This window comes from Oreochromis niloticus, linkage group LG8 (assembly GCF_001858045.2).
Source record: "Oreochromis niloticus isolate F11D_XX linkage group LG8, O_niloticus_UMD_NMBU, whole genome shotgun sequence".
NCBI classification, from domain to species: domain Eukaryota; kingdom Metazoa; phylum Chordata; class Actinopteri; order Cichliformes; family Cichlidae; genus Oreochromis; species Oreochromis niloticus.
The window spans coordinates 22,834,014-22,854,987 of record NC_031973.2 but is presented as its reverse complement, the minus strand read 5'-3'; the positions used below and the strand labels follow the sequence as shown (position 1 = coordinate 22,854,987).

Here is a 20,974-nt window from a genome sequence, read left to right as displayed (position 1 = left end):
TTCAATAAGTGGATGAAGCAGAACTATCCAGAGGGGAAAAAAGACACAAAACGATTACGTTTCAGGAGCAGTAATCAGATAAACTTGTGTTCTCTCCACTCTGAGAAAGAGTTAAGTTGAAGTGGCAGCTTCAGGTGCACCCGACTGTCCTGCTTTGTTCTCAGCTGTGCAGAGGATTTCCTGCTCTCTGTGTCCTGCTTGTCAGGCAGCTATTTCCACTGTTGTAATTTTGTGCCTGAATTTGTTTGATGAACATCAACGGGCAAGGGAGTGAACAGTCTGAAAACTGGAAAAGGAAAAAATACTAATGCATTAACATGCGTTCACATACATGTGCTATTAAATAAAAATTGGACTAGTTGCCTTTAATGTTTTGTGATAATCTTCTCCCTATATGCACATATAATCAAGGAACAGTTCAGTTTTGAATGTTCTACCTTTAGCCCTGCTGCAGATTGGTGACCTGTCCAGGTTGTTGCTGCTGGGATAGGCTCCAGCCCCCCCACCGCAACCTGAAATGGATAAACAGAAGATGGATGGATGATTTTATACAGTGTAGGCAGGGGTAAACACAGTGTACATATTTAATCAAGTATTCAGCAGACTCAGAGTAGATACAGTATAGTAAAAAGATTCAGCTTTTGCTTTGCTTCGATTTTTTGCATTTGGGGAACCATCTTGCTTTGCTCCATCGTCATAGCGACACCAACCAGTCCCTCACAGGAAAGGGCAATACTGAGCTTAACAGTTAGCATGATCCAAGCTAGCAATGTGTTTGTGCAAATTCCCTGCTGACTCAGCCTCAGGATGGTTAGAGGCAAGAATCAAGCGCACCCAAATGAGCGCATCATTGATCATGTGCGCATCATGCAGAGGGAGAGTGGGAGTAAGAGACGAGAGGCGCAGCGACGGAGCATGGGAGTTGTAACGCAGTTTGTGTGATTCCGTATGCGTTAATGTATCTGTAAGTTCACCTTTGTTAACTGGTATGATAATAGTCATAGTTGTTTGTGCATGTTTAAATCTAAAGTTATGCCTCGGTACCCTGATATCACGTTAGTAGGTTTATTTAATTATTTAGTTAATTTGCACTAAGTTCATATCAGTGGCCAGAATCTCCTCCAATGATTACATCCCGTGGTTAAAGGATTTCTCTGTTGTTTATTGCTTAATTTAGCTGTTGCTAGCTTGCCACATTCTTGCCTTAGTACTAGCAACTGGGAATATATGTGCTATTTAGCCAACTTGTGGTCTTACGGTGACCCCTTGTGGACATTGTAAAATATTGCTGTGCCTGAGTAGATGATATGTTCTGATTGTTACTTAGTTATTTTTAACCCTGCTAATTATAGTATTACCTGTTTCTGTTTCCAGAAAACCATGCTTATAATCACCTATACTGCATCTGCTACAGTTATAAGTTCATATCTGGCTGCAGCACAGTTGGATTTATCCTGGCAAGCCCTGCTGTAACCAGTTCTTCTGTGAAGCTTAATTAAAGACAGTGAACTCAACTCCTGGACTGCTGCAGTCTTTCTGACCGAAGACTTAGGCCAGACTTGTATACCCGCACCTCCAGTATATATATAATCTACAAGTGGTCCTTCGAGCCGGATGTATACTAGCTGCGCTATGGCTACACCCAGAGAGTTTAACGACGACCAGCCTGCACTGAGTCCCCGTCCCAGCAGGGTGCGACGCATTCCCGGACATCTGGAGGACTTCGAACTCACCTACCCAGCTCACCGTCTTTATAGTACCACAGTAAGACCAGCATCACCACTAAGCCCTGGGAGTTCCCCTAACTACCCTGCAGCTGGTCATTATGGTACGGCAAGTCCAGAGGAAAGATGGCAGCGGCTGGAAGCACGTTGGCAAACGATAAGCCAGCAGATGAAAGAACTTGAAGTGGAAATGGACAGGGTCAGATTGCCTTCGTATCCACAGAGTGCACATCTGCCTTACCCTTCATACCACTATGCAGCATTTCAGCCACATTACAGTAGCCTCCCCCATTTAGAACTGGGTTACCCTGTACGGCCTCCCAGTCCAAGAGCTGCACCTAACATTCAGCACCAGGTTCTGCACGCTCCAACACAAGCCCCTGCTCCTCAAGCGCAGGTTGACACTGCTGCATCAAACCCACAGCCTGCTTCAGAAGCAATGTCTGTACCAGCCCCCGCATCCACGGCTCCTCCAGCCTGCTCGCCGCCGTTGCCAACGCAGCCTGCACCTCCTGCTACTCTAATGATGCCTCAGCCAGTGTCCCCTATCACACCACAGCCAGAACCACATGTGCCTCAGCCAGTGCCCTCTACCACACTGTTACAGCCTGAGCATGTTCCGCAAGAGCAGCAGTATGATGCACTCCCCAGGGCCTGGCAGTCTGTTCCACTGCCATATCCACCTGTGCATTATCCTAGACCACCCCGTGGTCAGCACTATTATCCAACATCTCACCCAGTAGACAGTTCACATCAGCCAAGTATGATGGAGATGGCGATTGCTTCATCATTTGGCATTCCTAAACCCAAACTGACTGTATTCAGCTCAGGGAAAGAGAGTGATTTTCTTATGCTCAAAAAGGGTCTGGACAGCTTACTTGGTCCGCACAAGCATTTAAGTGAAGACTATAAGTATCAGATTCTGCTTGACCATCTCACATTCCCATCTGCACTTCAAGTGGCAAAGAGGTATGTCAACAGTCAGACCCCATACACAAGTGCCATGCAAGCGCTCACACAGAGGTACGGACAGCCAAGGCAGCTAGTGCAGGGAGAACTGAAGGCCATTCTGAATGCCCCACCAGTCAGGGCCGGAGATTATCAAGCATTTGAGGACTTTGCTACGGCAGTTGGAACTCTAGTGGGGATGCTCAGTACAATGGAGGGCCCCTCATCGTCAGAGTTGAAGTGTGGGTCTCATGTGGACACTCTACTCACCAAACTCCCCACTAACTATCGAGATGCATTTGCTGAACATTGCTTTAACCGAGGAATTATCCAAAGTGGCAGTGACCGTACATACACTCTCCCTGACCTAGCCGAGTGGCTGGAAAGGAAGGCCCAGACTCTGCAAGTGTCTCGCCAAATCACAAGCCCCTTCCCAGCTATACCAGCACCGACTGAGTACAAGGACCGGAAAGCAGTGAGACAACAGAGGGTCAGACCTGCTACTATTCTGCTTGGGAGTCAGCAGGGATCGAAGCCCGCTAATCCTTCTCCGAGCCCTGCCACTGTACCACACCTGAAGAAGAGAGATCGTTTCAAGCCCTTCTGCCCTTATTGTAATAACCAGGAGCACTACCTCAATGCCTGTGCTGACTTTGCCACGCTCACCTGTACTGCCAGAGCTACCTGGATAAAAGAGAAAAAACGATGTTGGAAATGTGGGAGAGGACATCCCCCAGGAAACTGCACTCTGAAGAAGCCCTGTGCAACATGTGGAGAACAACATCTGCTCATACTACATGATGTTGCTGCTGCAGAGAGCATCCTGACCGTAAATACGTCCTCCAATACGGTTTTCCTGGACCAAGTCAGCCATTCAGGGCGAGTAATGCTAAAGGTTGTCCCAGTGCGGTTGCAAAATGGGGAGAAAACACTGGACACATATGCTGTCCTGGATGATGGCTCCGAAAGAACAATCATACTACCTGCTGCCGTCCATCACCTTGGCCTTGTGGGAGCAGAAGAGATTCTGTCCCTCAGGACAATTCGACAAGAAATCGTACAGCTGAAGGGAGCCACTGTATCCTTTCAGGTGTCAGGTATGACAAACCGAGTGAAGTATGACATTCACCAGGCTTTTACAGCAGCCGAAGTAACTCTGGCAGAGCAATCACGTGCTGCTGACCTCCTGACACAACGATACAAACACTTGAGAGGCTTATCCCTGCAGTCCTTTGACAAAGTCCAGCCCCTGCTACTTATCGGTTCTGATAACCCTCACCTGATAATACCTACCCAGCCTGTGCGTACCGGTCCAGTTGGTGGCCCAGTGGCTGTGTGCACAATGCTGGGGTGGGCGATTCAGGGACCGGCAAGCTTTTTGCAGCAACCAACAGATGAGAGAAGCTGTCTGCATTTGTCCACTCTCTCCTCCTCAGATGAGCTGCATCAACATGTCCAGAGACTCTGGCAGCTGGACACCCTACCCTTCCACACCAACAAGGAGGTGACGCGATCAGGCGAAGATAAAGCAGCCATAGAACGACTGGAGCAAGGGACTGTCCGGGTCACCGTCGATGGAGTGGCTCGCTATGCTACTCCACTGTTGCGAAGACAGAATGCACCTGTTCTTCGGGCACCTCCCACAGCAGTGATGGCACTCCTCAGAGCGACAGAGCGACGTTTGTGTAACAGTCCAGATCAAGCTGCTGTCTACAATGAGGAAATTCACAAGTTGGAGAAAGCTGGTTATGTAGTAAAGATCAGCATGAATGAGGTGAGCAGTTCTGCGGAATCATGGTTTATCCCGCACCACATTGTGTACCACAACAACAAGCCCAGAATTGTCTTCAACTGCTCCTTTAACTACAAGCAAGCTTCACTTAACAAGAACCTGCTTCCTGGCCCGGTTCTTGGGTCAACACTGCTTGGCGTGCTGTTGAGATTCAGAGAGTATGCTGTGGCTATCAGTGGAGATATTCGCGGCATGTTCCATCAGGTGCGCCTTCTGCCTGAGGACCAGCCACTTCTACGCTTCTTATGGCGAGACGGGGAGAGGGAGCGCCGCCCAGACGTGTACGAGTGGCGTGTCCTTCCTTTCGGGACCACATGTAGCCCATGCTGTGCTACATATGCCCTGCAGCGCCATGTAAAGGATCACAGCGAAGAGAATGAAGAGGTACTGTACTCGGTGCTCCATGCATTCTATGTGGATAACTGCTTACAGTCTCTACAATCTCAGACTCAGGCAAAGGACCTGATAGACAAGATGAGAGCCCTCCTTGCCAGTGGAGGATTTGAGATAAGGCAGTGGGCTAGCAACGCACCGGAGGTTATTTCTCACCTACCAACAGAAGCCAAATCAACTGAGTGTGAGTTATGGCTGACCACTAACAAGACTGAACCACAAGAGTCTTCCCTTGGTCTCATGTGGCGCTGCAGCTCTGACACATTGGGATACAAGCACCGTGCCATTCCACGTACTGCACCAACCCTGAGATATGTTTACAGAGTACTGGCAAGCCAATATGACCCATTAGGTTATATCATTCCCTTTACAACGCGAGCCAAGGTTCTGGTTCAGGCACTCTGGAAGAAAGAGAGGGGTTGGGATGAGCCGATTGCTGATGAGCTCCTGTCCGTGTGGTTAGCATGGGAAAGTGAGCTGCCATACTTGCCAAACCTCAGCTTGCCAAGGTGTTACACTCCTGGTATCTCGGCTGGGAGCCCCGTGAACCTGCACATCTTCTGTGATGCCTCAGAGAGAGCCTATGGTGCAGTTGCATACCTGAGAGTAGAGACTGACAGCAATGAAGTTAAAGTGGCATTTGTGATGGCCCGATCTCGTGTGGCACCCAAAAGGCAGCTTTCAATACCTCGCCTGGAACTCTGCGCTGCCCTAGCAGGAGCACAGTTAGCCAAAGTCCTGCAGACCGAGTTAACCCTGCCACTACAGACAACTACCCTGTGGACAGATTCGACCACTGTCCTTCACTGGATCCAGTCTGAATCCCAGCAGTATAAAGTGTTTGTGGGAACCCGAATAGCAGAAATTCAAGAGCTTGTTGGAGCTGAGAGCTGGAGATATGTTCCCTCTGAAGAGAACCCTGCCGATGACATCACACGTGGGAAATCCTTAAAGGATTTAACTAAGCCAGACCGCTGGACAGATGGCCCAGCATTCCTCCATCAGCCTCCCGCTAGCTGGCCTACGCACCCCACGGTGAGCTCGATGCAGAAGGAAGAGATCCGCGACACCATCTTCTGTGGCAACATTTCCACAAGCAGCCCGCTGACGCCTGATCTGACCCAGTTCAAATCCTGGACCGAGCTGATACATGCCACATATCACGCCCTCCACGGGGCGGCCGCTCCACCCATGACTGCCTCCAGTCGTAGGGAGGCAGAAATTGCCCTACTGAAAAGGTCACAAAGTGAGAGCTTCCCGGCAGAGCTTGCTGCATTGCAGTCAGGTAAAACTGTCAGCCCTAACAGCCGCTTGCTGTCGCTTTCACCTGAATTAGACCATACTGTCGGGTTGATCAGGGTTGGAGGTCGTCTCCGGAGGGCTGAAAATCTGAAAGAGGACACTATCCATCCTATAGTTCTTGCACCAGATCACCCTGTCACAACGCTGTTAGTGCAGGACTATGATAACCGTCTGTTACATGCAGGTCCTGACCGTATATTCGCAGAGATAAGGAGGACCTACTGGATACTTCGCGGCCGACAGATTATCAAGAGACATCAACGCAGTTGTGTGGAATGTTGTAAATGGCGCAGCAAACCAGTCACTCCCCAGATGGCAGACCTACCAGCTGCACGACTACGCATCACTAAACCACCATACTGGTCCACTGGAGTCGACTGCTTCGGCCCTTACACCATAAAAATCGGACGGAGGCATGAGAAAAGGTGGGGTATTATCTTTAAATGTCTGACCACCAGGTGCGTACATCTGGACCTCTTGTGCAGCATGAACACGGATTCATTCTTGCTTGCCCTTCGGCGCTTTGTTGCAAGAAGAGGAAAACCCTTTGAGATTCTCTGTGATCGTGGCACCAACTTCAGAGGAGGAGAGAGGGAACTCAGAGAAGATTTTGCTGCTATGGAACCAGTTTTGAAGCAACAGCTCAGTGAACAGAGTATCGATTTCAAATTCAATCCACCACTTGCTCCACATTTTGGAGGCACATGGGAGAGGGAAATCAAGTCGGTCAAAGCTTCCCTGCGTGTCGTCCTGAAAGACCAAGCCGTCCCAGAAGAAGTGCTGATGACTATGCTTGTAGAAGTGGAGGGCATTCTTAACTCGAAACCTCTTGGTTATGCAACATCAGACATTGCGGACCCTGATCCCATTACCCCTAACCTTCTGCTTATGGGGCGGAAAGACGCATCCCTACCACAAGCAGTGTACAGCAAGAGTGACCTACTGGGACACCGCCGCTGGAGACACAGCCAAGTGCTTGCCGACCATTTCTGGGTTCAGTTCACTCGCAATTACCTACCGAACCTTCAGCTCCGTCAAAAGTGGCGCATCGGTACCCCAGATCTCACAGTAGATCGAGTGGTCATGGTGATTGACCCACAGCTACCAAGGGCTCTGTGGCCAGTTGGGCGGGTAACTAAAGTAATCCCCAGCGATGATGGCAAGATACGCACAGCTGAGGTCGACATAAAGGGAGCTAAATACATTCGCCCCGTGACGAAGCTCGTCACTCTTCCAAAATTGCCAGAGGACTGAAGGGGTGTATATTATCCAGCAGGGACATTTGTGTTCTGCAAATTCACTTAGTGAATTTGGGGGCGGCTGTGCAAATTCCCTGCTGACTCAGCCTCAGGATGGTTAGAGGCAAGAATCAAGCGCACCCAAATGAGCGCATCATTGATCATGTGCGCATCATGCAGAGGGAGAGTGGGAGTAAGAGACGAGAGGCGCAGCGACGGAGCATGGGAGTTGTAACGCAGTTTGTGTGATTCCGTATGCGTTAATGTATCTGTAAGTTCACCTTTGTTAACTGGTATGATAATAGTCATAGTTGTTTGTGCATGTTTAAATCTAAAGTTATGCCTCGGTACCCTGATATCACGTTAGTAGGTTTATTTAATTATTTAGTTAATTTGCACTAAGTTCATATCAGTGGCCAGAATCTCCTCCAATGATTACATCCCGTGGTTAAAGGATTTCTCTGTTGTTTATTGCTTAATTTAGCTGTTGCTAGCTTGCCACATTCTTGCCTTAGTACTAGCAACTGGGAATATATGTGCTATTTAGCCAACTTGTGGTCTTACGGTGACCCCTTGTGGACATTGTAAAATATTGCTGTGCCTGAGTAGATGATATGTTCTGATTGTTACTTAGTTATTTTTAACCCTGCTAATTATAGTATTACCTGTTTCTGTTTCCAGAAAACCATGCTTATAATCACCTATACTGCATCTGCTACAGTTATAAGTTCATATCTGGCTGCAGCACAGTTGGATTTATCCTGGCAAGCCCTGCTGTAACCAGTTCTTCTGTGAAGCTTAATTAAAGACAGTGAACTCAACTCCTGGACTGCTGCAGTCTTTCTGACCGAAGACTTAGGCCAGACTTGTATACCCGCACCTCCAGTATATATATATTCTACAGTGTTACTAACTTTATTCGTATGCAGATGGATCAATACTCATCAGTGATCAACTTCTCCTTTAATTTGATGCCAAAGTAGAGACCTGACCGCTTCACTCTCACTCACGTGATTTGATTGGGTCGAGGCATTTATGCAAAATTTGGAGAAAAAAATGTGTTTTTTGAAAAGTTAAACTTTTCTTAACTTTTTTAGCGTGAGCTGGCTCCACAAGTCAGTTTGGCAACTCCTGATGTCAAAGTGCATGAAAGGTGAAAGCACTGAAGCCTAAAAGTGTACATGTGTATTCTTTCCAACATGTGTATTCCTCCAAATACAGACAAGACACTTTTAGAGAAAGTTAGGTCCTCCATCTTAACGATTTTGTGTCTCATGGTATGGCATGACAAAAACAAGCCCTAAAATTTCATCTAAAAATGCCCCCCTTGCTACATAACAGAAAACTGATTTCTTCTGAGACCCAGACAAAAGCCAAAAACATGAATTTAGAGGCTGCTCTGAAATAAAAGACTGAGCAACAGCAAGGGTGTGTCAGCTTCTGCTGTTAGCAGTGATCGATGCACTGAAAAACCTTGAGGTGGTTTACTTCATCACTGTGGCCGACTGTGCTGTGCAGTCTGTGGATGAAAAAAGTAGAAGCATGCTAAGGTTAAGCGGTGCTTCTCAGATTGTCGGAGAGACTCCAAATGGTACATTGTAAAGGAAGCAGGTTATGTACATATGTATATATCTGGTATTATATTCAAAGATAAACGATCAGGCACACCTTTGGTGAGACATTTGGACACACCAAATACTCTTGAATGAACTTTCCTAAATAATCAGCTACAACTTTACAAAAACCAATGTTGATAGATGCTTTGTAAACATCTTAATGACAATTTAATAAACACTAATGATTATTGTGGCTGAACACATTTTTATTAACCTTTTCTCCTGTCCCCCTCCCTCACCCCAACCAGTTGTGGCAGATGGCTGCCCCTCCATGAACCTCCTTCTGCTAGAGGATTCTTCCTGTTAAAAAGGAGTTTTTCCTTTGCACTGTTGCCTAGTGCTTGCTCATAAGGGGTCATTGGATTGTTGGGGTTTTCTCTTTATTATTATAGGGTCTTTACAAGTGTTGTTGTTTCGTTGTTGTGATTTGGCACTTTATAAATAAAGTTGAATTGAATTGGTCCCCTTCACAGAGCAGAAAACACTCAGGTTTCAGGGGAAACCAATCTGTGAAGTGTATTTCATTATTTTGAAACATACCCTAATGTACGACAGACGGCTTATTCATACAGCACGTTTTGTTACCGAAGCTATAATAACACAGCTATGTCTCTGTGTTTAAACTGTAAAGCCAAAGCTAACTGTATGATATTGTGAGGAATGGATTCATAACCTGGCAGGAAAGTCAAAGTTGTTCATATTTTATTCTACACTTTACTGGCATGTTATTTCTTTACTGTGTTACTGTTGTTGAGTTATGTAGAAAATTCCCTAGAAAATACTTATTCCTGTTTTACCCCCCTGTTTTCTATCGCTATACTTATTCTTAGAGAGATAGAGGGACTCTAGGAGGAGCACAGAGTCATGGAGTTTTGTTTAGAGCTTCAGGGATGGCAAATTAAGCATGATGAAACAGTAACATGAATGAGACGTACAAAGCTGCTCCACTGAAAATAAAGCTAACAGCATTCTTACTCTTACTGATAATGATGAGCTCAAGCAATTTGAGACTTGAATACACGTCTCACACCCGCTTAATAATCATATTCTGAGCTTTAGTTTATGTGACTTTTTGTCAGCAGTTTTCTCAGAGACAAGTCAAACTGTATCTTTAAAAAAGGTCTCATATTTAATTTTTAAAAGCACACGGGGACATAACTGCGACTGCTAAATTACCAAACTGACTGCAACTAAAAAAGCTGACCAGGAACAGCTCTGTAAATTGGCTGAGTGGTCAACATCCAGAATTTAGCATTTCAGCGAGTGAGTCATCACATCTCTAAAAGCAGCAGAAATCTGCAAACTACAAACAAGTCATCAGTCATTAAGTCCCTACCTGCAGTTTTTTTAAACGCGTCATTGATGATGAATGGAAACACAGAGAGGTGATGTAAAAATAGACCTGTGCAATTTGTTTCTATTTGCTGCCCACACACTCGTTGCTGTAGTGCTGAAGGTTTGGTCCGCTACAATACTTTCATAGTAAACAATGGTACTTAGAACTTTGCTTCTTTAAATGTGTCAGGAGCAGTGGTTCTACTTTGAGCTCCTCACCCTGTTCACAATGGGGCTCCAAACCACATGTACCCATTAACCCTTACTTGTGATGTTATGACCCTGCCTTGGACTCCTTCACTTGGGCTTCACTTGGCAACCCCTTGTGAATAAGGGAGGAGCGGAAAGTAGCAATAGAAAAGTACCTATTTCAAACTTACGGTTTAAGATACTAAGCTTAAACAGTCGAGCCAAGCACCACAAAGTTGAATGTCCCTAATCTGAGTTTCTGCTTAAAAGTTTAATATGGTCTCTGCATGGCTAACATTTTAGGGATTGTCTTGGAAAAATGGTCCATTTACCATGGCTGTGCTGCTAAACTCTTTTTTTGGTTGTTTTTAATAATCCTGAAGAAACTTGTGAAGGTGCTGGTTTCCTTGCTGTTACACCTGTTCATTATCAATTAACCATCAAGCTGCACTACTCAAGGTGGGGTTCTCCTACCCAACCATTTTCCTCTGTCAGTCACTGCAGTAGAAATGCTTTGGGTCAATTTGGTGTGTCTAGTTTACCAGATGTGCTTCTGAGCTCCTAATGTTGTATTTCCCTGTATCATGCACCACACAGCTTTGCTCCTCTCTGCCTCAGCTCATTGCTCGCCTGACTCCTCAGCCTTTCCTCTTCTCTTGGATCACCTCTGCACATTCCAAGTCTTGCTAATAAATGTGTTCTGCACACTGCGTTCTTTTCTCTGAGAAATGAAATGAAAACTTTTTCTGGAATATTTGCAGGGTTTTGAAATGATGAACCCTGAATGTGTTTCAGCCTTTTGAGTTGTGCTGGTGAAAACAGCTTTAAGGATCCAGACCTCTGATCTAAGTAGAATATTTCTACATTTTATTTCGGGAACCATTGGATGGATTGACATAAAATTTCAGATGTTTGTGGTCTGCAGAAGACTTCTGACATAAAAAAGAAGGGCATTAAACATGACTGAAAACACAAGGTTTTTATTACATAATGGGACACCAAGACAGATGTATAAGTATGCATACTAACAGAGTAGTATCCTGTTTCTTTGTTTTTGTTTTTTACAGCATGTCCATGCAGCTGTAGTTTTATGTTCTGGGTTGTCATCTTGCTAAAAGACAAATCTTGTATCAAGTGGCAGTAGCAGATAGCAGCGAGGAACATTTATGCTCCCCTTGTACATTCACGAGCCTTTCAGATCGTTCTGCAGATGAATATCCCCAGAGCACCACCTGTCTTCCTGCTGGGGATGATGTACAACAATGAGTTACCTCTGGTTATAACTTTACTTTGCTTAAAAGAGCTCCCTGGGCCTTCTGGCACTTGTCTAGATGTCTCTTGAATTATTTGTTTACATTTCAAATAGAATCGGGGCGACAGTTTTCTGCTGTTGGATTGTGACGGTGACAGTTGTGGATCATCCTGAGTTGCTGGGAAAAAAAGATTTCTTTGTGTGTGTTTAGGAGGCTTTAACAGAGCATAATGTTAATAAAAATTGCCAGTTAGACAGCATGTTTTTATTCCTGGAGACAACTGATATGTTCTAGTATGTATTACGTGGACTAGAGGTGTTCTGAGGCACAAGAGAAAAATACAGAGTCAAATTAATAAAATAAAATAAAATAAAATCACTGATTATGCGGTATTTTTCAAAATCATTCATTGTATTTTGTTATTGGATCAAAATTACTGTTTAGTTTAGTTAGGTATCACTATAATACTGAAGGTGGCGATGATTTTACTTTACTATATACTCTTGGTCGGCACAGTGATCAGCAGCAAGGAAGTTTGGGGTTTGAATCTGTGTACCCTGCATGTTCTCACTGTGCCTGACTCTGCTCTCTCAGGATACTCCAGCTTTCTCCCACAGGTCAAAGACAGGCTTGTTAATTGGTCCCAAAATGGCCTTAAATGGGGAGTGTGTATTTTAGTGGCTGTCTGTCTCTCTAGGTTAGCCCTGCAATAGACTGGCAACTTGTCCAGTGTGGTTCAGGCTCCAGCAACCCTGAACAGGATAAGCCGTTGAGCATGTGTTATCCGGATATCTGCTGGCTACACTGGAAGCCCTGAAACACTGACCACTGCCATCAGAGGCTAATGCCAGTATTGTAGATTGTAGTGAATTTCATCATCAGAGGGTGAATGTAAGGCTCCACGCAGATATCCTCCTAATTTTCTGTGACCACAGTGTATTACAAAACCCATCCCAAGTTGGGACGCTGTGTAAAATGTAAATAAAAGTAAAATGCAACATTTTTCTTAATCCAATATTTTTTTTTGCAATAGAAAAAAGAAAACATATCAGATGTTTAGACTGAGAAAATGTAGCTTTAAAGAAAAGTATTTGCTCATTTTGAATTTTATGAAAGGAACATGACTCAAAGGCAGGGCCATGTTTACCACTGTGTGGCATCACATTTTCTTTTGAACTGTAATCAGCTGTGAAGTAAAAAGATCAGCTGTTGGACTTTAGGGAGAAGATGGTGTCCTGTTCTGGTCTGATATGGGATTCTAGCTGGTCGGCAGTTTTGGGTCTTCTATATTGTATTTCTTGTTTCATGATCCACCCAAATGTTGTCAGTTAGTGAAAAGCCTGGACTTTAGTTCTGTTTAGCACACAGACTCTTCTACTAGGGTCCCGTGCTGTGGTAATAACTACAATATGCCAACATGTTCTCGCTCCCAAAGCGTAACATTTTATGCTCGGTGACAAATCAATGGTATATTACGCTTCCGGGCACCCAACATGTCCCTATATAACAAGATCGAAAAAATGAGGAAACATGAGAACCGTTTGGAATGAATCTACACATGTACATTTATTTTACTTAAATCGCTTTGGAAAACACTACCTAACGTCGTTATAGTGCTGGTTAAGGTTAGCGATAAGGTTAGGGTTAGGGCTGGAATACATGGCTGGAACATCTATTACTGCAGGACCGTCATTCTACTGGATTTCATCCACAACCCAGCACGTAGCATAGGAACGCGAAAGGTCACCTTTTGCATTCCCATGGAATGCCTCGGGATGTGGCTAATTGTCGGTATATTATGCCTCGGGAGTGAGAACGGTTTGAGTATGCAGTTTAGAATTGTCTTGCTGAAATATGCAAGAGGTTCCCTGAAAAGGTCATTGTCTGGTTGGGAGCACTTCTTTCTCCAAAACCTGTATAGACATTTCAGCACTGAAGGTGACTTTCCAGATGTCCAAGCTTCCAATTCCATAAGCACTGGTGATGATTTCTGGAAGTGTTCCTGAGCCCATGCAGTGATTTTTTTTTACCAGACTCATACTTGTTTGAGGGCCCAAGTATCACAGGCACCAGTAATGATTGCACGCACAGATTTCTCCAGATCATTTTTAAATCTGCTGATTATATTATGTAGTGAAAATGAAAAAACATTCAAAGTGGTCACAATTTTACACCGAGGAACAATATTGTGAAACTGCTCCACAATTTTCAGAGACAATCTTTTGACGATTGATGAAACTATCCCCATCTTTACGTGTGAGAAGCCCGTCTCTGTAAGAAGAGATCCTGTTACTGACCCGTTCTCAGTTAACCACATTAACGTTCCTCCACCTCTTTCTTTTTAGTACCACTTACTTTTCCACCCTTTTGTTGTCCTCGTCCCAACTTTTTTGAGATTTGCTACAAATTCAAACTGAGCTAATGTTGTTCTGATTGTTCTTAAATCTGAGTTTATGTGATTTGCAAATCATTGCATTATTTTTTCCATTTACATTTTACACATCATCCTAACTTATTTTGAATTGGAGTTTTATATGTTCAAATAGACACAAAGTATAATAAGAACAACTAGTCGTCCACGGTGTGCACAGGTGTCCATGTGTGAGTTTTCCTTTGAGGTCAGAACTTAATTTGTGCCATTTGCAAGTTTCAGGGTTGATAACATCACAGGAATAACATCAATAATTCTTCTTTACATGCTCACTTTGACAGCTCATAATGAAAAAATGGCACTATTCAGATATTTAAAAGTAAATGCTGGTACGTTTATCTGCTGGCAAATTGTATAAAAAGTGTTTAGCTTTAAATATTAATTAATTCTAAATAACATGGAGGAGATAAATATGTTAATTTTCTACAGGTTACTTTAGGTTTCCTGTAGAGATGGTGCACATATATTAAAATATTATTAAAAGTGCATTCTCCAATTCCTAAAGACATAATAACATTTTTTATGATATACAGAATGAGGTCCATGAAGCCTCGGGGGAGGCAAACAGTGACGGTACATCACACAGCCGAGAAAACACATTTATTCTCTTCTGTTGACTTTGCATTAATTAAGCACAGCAGCATTTTTGGGAGTTTCTGGAAAAACAGGCTGAAGTTAGTTATAGAGAACAGGTTTTTCCTTTACACTGACCAGCGAGATTGATACACATTTCACAACTTTAGATTCAGGGAATATCATCTGGCTTTTAATAATCTGATAAAACGAACTGATTAAACAAATCTGGCTTTTTTGTAATTCACATAGTTGGACCAGTAATCATATCATCCCACTCTAACCCAGTAAAGATTCTGATTCTGCTCCAGAGTGGAAAGCTTCTGGTGCCATAAAGGGAGTTCGACCTGTCCTGAATCCTTAAAGAAACAACTATCATTTATTAGCAGTATACTAGCATTTTATAGACAAAATAGGCTTTCCTATAAGAAAAGGACAGAGAAATCCCCAAAATCAGATAACCCCTATGAGCAAGCACCTGGCAATAGTGGAAAGGAAAAATCCTCTTTTAACAGGAAGACGCCTCCAGCAGAACCAGGCTCATGGAGGGGCAGCCATGTGCTGCGGGGGTGGGTGACAGGAAAAAGGCACTGTGGAAGAGTGCCAGAGATTAATAATGACTTATAATTAAATGCAGAGTGGTGTATGAAGACATAGAGAATGAAAAGAGGTGAGTGACGAAACATCATCAGCTCCATCCACTCAGTATTCACTTAAGGCAAATCACTGAACAGCAGCCACTTTCTACAGTGGATTTTAATATGCAGTGGAATGGTTGTCCTAAAAAACGACACTCGAGTTGGCTGTTTAGTTTCTCTAGTAAGTATAATGTTTAAAATTTGCATACCATTTACTATGACAATAAATTATGGATCCATCTTCCTAAACAGGCCACAGCCACAAGCCAGTGGATGAGATTACCAATGCCACATCTATCATTTATACGGATGGAGTCTGTGGTTGAAACCTATCTTGGATACACAATAAACAGTGAAATTCAGCGTGAAATTAGAAGTGCATTTGTATTCATATGCATTTGGTTATCAGAAAGTACCTGCTCTACGAAAGCAAAAAGTACATCAATGAAGTAAGGGATACTTATGTCAGCAGTTACATTAGCTGCACATTGATTTGAGCCTTTGTTAATCAGATTAAGTCCCACAGCGGGAAGAAGAAGCATTGAATTTGTGTTCTAAGAGGGTGGTCTATCAAGAAGCTGACAAGGGAGAACGAAGGCAAAGAGTTAGAGGGGAAACTAAAACTGGAATGAACCACTCCAAAGGCCATCATGATAGACAGGAGCAAGATTGAGTGCATAGAAAGCAATAGATAATGGTGCAAGATTATGATAATGAAGTTCAGCAAACACGTTTCTTTCTGCGAGCAGACATCAGGAATTTAAAATGTAACAGAACAAAGGCTGTGAGTTCTAGAAGACTTTTTTCATGCTAGGATACGAGCAGAGGGCTTTACGAAATACCGGCATACTTTGGGAAATGTACATGCTTGCTTTTTTTGCCGCAGGTAAGATGAAATGATTGAAGGGGGTTCATCCCTGTGTACGAAATATTGACCTAGGGCTAACAGGTGATTAGCTTTCGCTGAGCATGAAATCTGAAGGAAATAGATTAGATCTACATCAGATACTGACAACTTTTTCAAATCCAGTATTATCTCACAAACACACACAAGATTTCTTTTTGCAATTATTGCCTGACACATCAGGTTAGGTCAAAAGTATATCCAATGGACTTACATTCTGACGCACTGGCAAAGTGTCATTTTTCAAAATGTAGGTTTAATGTTGTACAGCATTATATTTTAACTCACCCAAGTCTAACCGTCTGCTTTTTCAGTGCATGAAGAAGTTGTTAGTGTGTAAATCTCGCCAAATTGTTTTGGTGTCTAAGAGTAAAAGCAGAATTAAGCTTCTATTATGGAATTTTTTATTCCTTTAACAATAATACTACCATTGGTAATGGCACCAGGCACCAACAAAGAAGAACTAAAAGCATTTTCCATGTACAGCATATGGGTGCTTATAGGGTTAATGAATAAACAAATTAATTATCTTTATTTACATGGGAGTTTTGCAGGTTCTCTAAGTATTGCAAACACACTTAAATGCATCATGTTGTGAAAGTAACAGTCCTATGTCAAATGACTCATGCAGTAATTTTGCAGATCAAAATGTCCTGGAAAGGTTTTGTATTTATTGAGGCTAACTGTGCAAATTAGTGCCAGATATATACACGAGCTTCCTGCAGTACTCCATCGGTTTTGCACTTTTTGTTATTAAGCAATTTCCTCCTATTTCAAGTCACAAAAACAACCGTATTGTACTCTGGCATAGTGATAACATCTATGAATGCCCAGGTGATTACAGAGAATGGTCAGAGAATATAAATACATCCACTGAGAGGCAGTTCTTTGTGCAAAAATCCTCTGTTAAGGTCCAAGGACAAAGGAGAGGAGATGTTAACATTTATTCAAGTAACCATTAGTTACAATCAAGCATTTCTGAAACTACCACACATCAAACCTTGAAGCAAATGCAGAATACCCCACCATGGGCCACTCATATCAGCTAATAACAGGAAGCTGTGGCTACAATTCACAAAGACTCACCAAAACTGGACAAGAGAAGATTGGAAAATGGTCTCATTCATTGTATCAACAGCTCAAGCTGAGAGTGGTGTGATGGTGTGGGGAATATTTTCTTCACTTTGGGCTCTTAGAGATAATTCGACATCATTAATCAAAGTGACATATCCTGTTTTATGTGACACAAAGAAAATCACAAAAGTCCCACCTGCTTGTTTTTAATAGGTAAAATGATAAAAATAATGCACCAACCATCATTGGGACAGGCATTGATGAACAATACTAGAAAAGGTGAAGTGGAACAGATGGCTTTAATCAACAGCTAATTACACACTGTGCTGAAAAAAAACTTAATTCTCCTTTACAATAATTCCCTACATGTTTATAGTCTGGTACACAAACTCATTAACATCAGCAACAATTAAGATCAGCGTATGATGGAACGGTTGCATTAGAATGTGCAGTCATATGTGGCCTCTTATGAGTAAAGCTTTCATTGGGGTTAGCTGTTTTCTGACTAATCTCGTGTAAAATTAATACGTTATCTGTTTTCCCTTCCTTTCAATCACTTATTAGCTGCACTATAAAATGTAACCCTGTGGGGCATTCAAAAAGTTATTTGTGCATTTACTAACTTTCAAGTCAATTTGAAATCAGGTCGAGAAGCCAAATTACTAAGAATCCTGGTGCTTGGAAGAGATGAGCACTGATTTGTGTCTGAGTGCAATCAGCAAAAATAAACCTCCACCACCCACCACCTCTTCCATACATCATGTCACATACACACCATATTTCCTTTATCTGTCCCTATAAGCTGTTTACACACATCCCCGAAGATCACTATGGAAACTAAGCATGCACATTCAGTGTGAACTGAAGATGAACGGGCAAAGACGCCACATGCAGTTTCTCTGAAATAACGTAATTCTGAGGTTATGTAACACAAGAATCCAGGCACACAAAGTTAAGTCTGAGAGTTTGTATTATCCACAAATACACAGTAAAAATCCCCTTTTCAGGACACGGACGATGCACAGCGCAAGATTTAGAGCAACAAAAGGAGCAACTCTGGTCTTCCCAAATTTGTTTACTTGTGTGTTCCAGTAATTTGGATTTAAAGGACCTTGTAAATAACATATCAAACACCTCATCTCATTTCCATCTGTGGCAGGTGCTGGTAAACACAAACAGTTGATGTTGTTTCTCTTTCTAGCTAAAGTGTAATGTCATTTAATGTTCGCCCACAGTTTCTGCAGCATCTGCCAGTCAGCTGGTGATGCTAGCGTGTTCTTGCTGCACAGTGAACCTCTTTTTTTCATGTTTATTCCCCCTCCCTTCATGTATAACTTGCAGAATGTTTTGCTTCTTATGTGGGATTTTTTTTAGCTTATAGTGCCTGAAAATAGACCCTAGCCTTTACTGTGCAAACCCATCTCTGTACCAACTGTAAACAAAAAGTCTTATTTTTCTCACGCTTCTCATTCACAAAGATAGAGATGGCATTTCTACTTCTTTCTCACCACAAAAATAAAAAGTAAAAATCCAATTTCTTCCTACTTGCCTGATGCCCTCTCTCCTTTTTTCTTTCCTCTGGATGTTCCCTTAATCAGGATGCCTCATTCCATTCAAACTGAACTTAAAATGCATTCAGTTCTCCGTTTATAAAGTCTGTACGTGTGGAAAAAAATAAATATATATTATCTCTGTGCTCTACTATACCGACATACTGTGTAGAAGGCCTGTTTTTGAAATGTTACTACATCTACGTTATGTTATTTTCTGACTCTTTCTGCTTTTCTGGGTTAACTAAGTTATAAAAAATCATATTCACAATAATAATAATCTTTATTCATGTGGCAAAAATAGCTTTATTTGTATAGAACTTTTTAAAACACAGTTTTACAGTTACAAAGTACTTCAAAGTTTAATAAAACCACTATTAAAGTTAAGTAGACATGTTATAGCATGCAGATGTGAAGTCAAACATACAATCTTACATTCATTTCAATGTACATATTTCCATGTATATGTTAAATGTGAACTATAACTATCTAAAACAATGGAAGAAAGATTAAAGAATTGATCATCTATAAAAATGTGTTTTCAGAAGTAATTTACAACAAACCACGGATCAGCCGACATGATGAGCTGCAGAAGACTGTTCCAAAGTTTGGGTGCTTTAAACTCAAAAACATGGCTGCATTTATAATCAGAGACTGCAACAGTTGGCTGAGGCTGAGTGGTTGTGGCAAGGACCCCGCGCACACACACAGTTGACAGTTTGTTCAGGTATTTTTTATTGTCTATGGGCACCAGATACTGTTGCTTCGGTGCTCTGCACGGTGGAAGCAGTCGCTGCAAGGCTGCTGCCACACACACGTCCTCCTGCTCTGCCACCGCTCCTCTGCAGCAGGCCAGAGACCACACCTCCACCACAGCGGTGTTATAATGTCTCAGTAGCTCTGATATGGTAAATGGACTGATTCTTATATCGCACTTTTCTCTCTCTCCTGGAGTTCTATACAACACTCCGCATTCACCCATACACACCCATTCACACAAGCACTCTATGCTTTGTCAGTGCTTTTTAACTAACATACACTCATACACATTCCTACTCCGATGGATGCATCAGAGAGCAAGACTGGAGGAGAGTTACACTGGGGGAGTCAGGAATCGAACTTTCCGATCAACAGATGACCTGCTCTACCTGCTCTACCCCCTGAGCTACAGCCACCCCCTGTATACAGGAGCCTGGCCACGTAGAGCTCCATATGTTATTAAAAAGTTTTCAAATGAATTCTGAATTTCGCTGGAAGCCAATGAAGTCCAGCACGAACAGAGGTGATGTACGAGCTCTTTCATTCTTGTAAGTAGCCTAGCTACAGAAAGGCTAAGGATGACCGAAAGTTGCATGTGAAAGGTGAGTTACAATAATCACGGTGGGAGAAAATTAAAGTTTGTACTAAAAGTTCCAAATTATTGGATAACAGTAGAGGTTTGATTGCTTCAGTGTTTCTTAGATGAAAGAAACCAGATTGGATGAGCTTTGAAAGATGAGGATCAAATTTTAGATGCTGTTAAATAATACCAAGGTTCTTTGCAGACTTGATACTGCTCATTAGGCAGGAAACATTGTTGAGGTTAATGGGCCTAACAGAAAAATACAGCTGTGTATTGTCAGCAAAGCAATGAAAATGCCTTTCACGCTGTTACACAGATGGACCAGAGGTAACATATATAATGAAAATAGAATTGGTCCAAGGATTGAGCCCTGGGGGATTCCACATATAAGCGTGGAGACACGGACATACAGTTGTCAATATAAATTCAGAAGTGTCTTTCATTGCTATTAAAAAGTAGGTCTAATGGTACTAAAGTGGGAAATTCACCCTTATCTTAGCACATAAGAATATCATTAGTAAATTTCAATCATGCTGTTCCAATGTCTGTAACAAGATTGGAATTTACATTGGAATTTATCAAACTATTGTTTTCCTAAAGCAGCTAAAAGAGTGATGTGTGACAGCTCTACTAAGTACTTTTGAAATCAATGGCAGTTTGGAAATGGGCTGT

The 20,974-nt window shown here is 42.7% G+C and overlaps 1 protein-coding gene across 3 annotated transcripts; it reads left to right on the top strand.

The window, feature by feature from the left end:
• The first annotated feature begins 683 nt into the window (after positions 1-683).
• Positions 684-8,270, top strand: LOC109203285 (uncharacterized). Of its 3 annotated transcripts, none has more exons than XR_002063230.2 (2): positions 684-7,668; positions 8,079-8,270. XR_002063230.2 is itself a non-coding variant. In XM_019362820.2 (2 exons), the coding sequence occupies exon 2, from the start codon at positions 1,615-1,617 to the stop codon at positions 7,411-7,413; it is 5,799 nt and encodes a 1,932-aa protein (XP_019218365.1). In that variant the 5' UTR covers positions 684-964; positions 1,375-1,614; the 3' UTR covers positions 7,414-8,270. The 3 variants fall into 3 exon arrangements, 2 of the variants coding, with proteins under 2 accessions (XP_019218365.1, XP_025765771.1); XM_019362820.2 differs by having other exon boundaries at positions 684-964; positions 1,375-8,270; XM_025909986.1 differs by having other exon boundaries at positions 684-2,079; positions 2,122-8,270.
• The last annotated feature ends 12,704 nt before the right edge of the window (positions 8,271-20,974 follow it).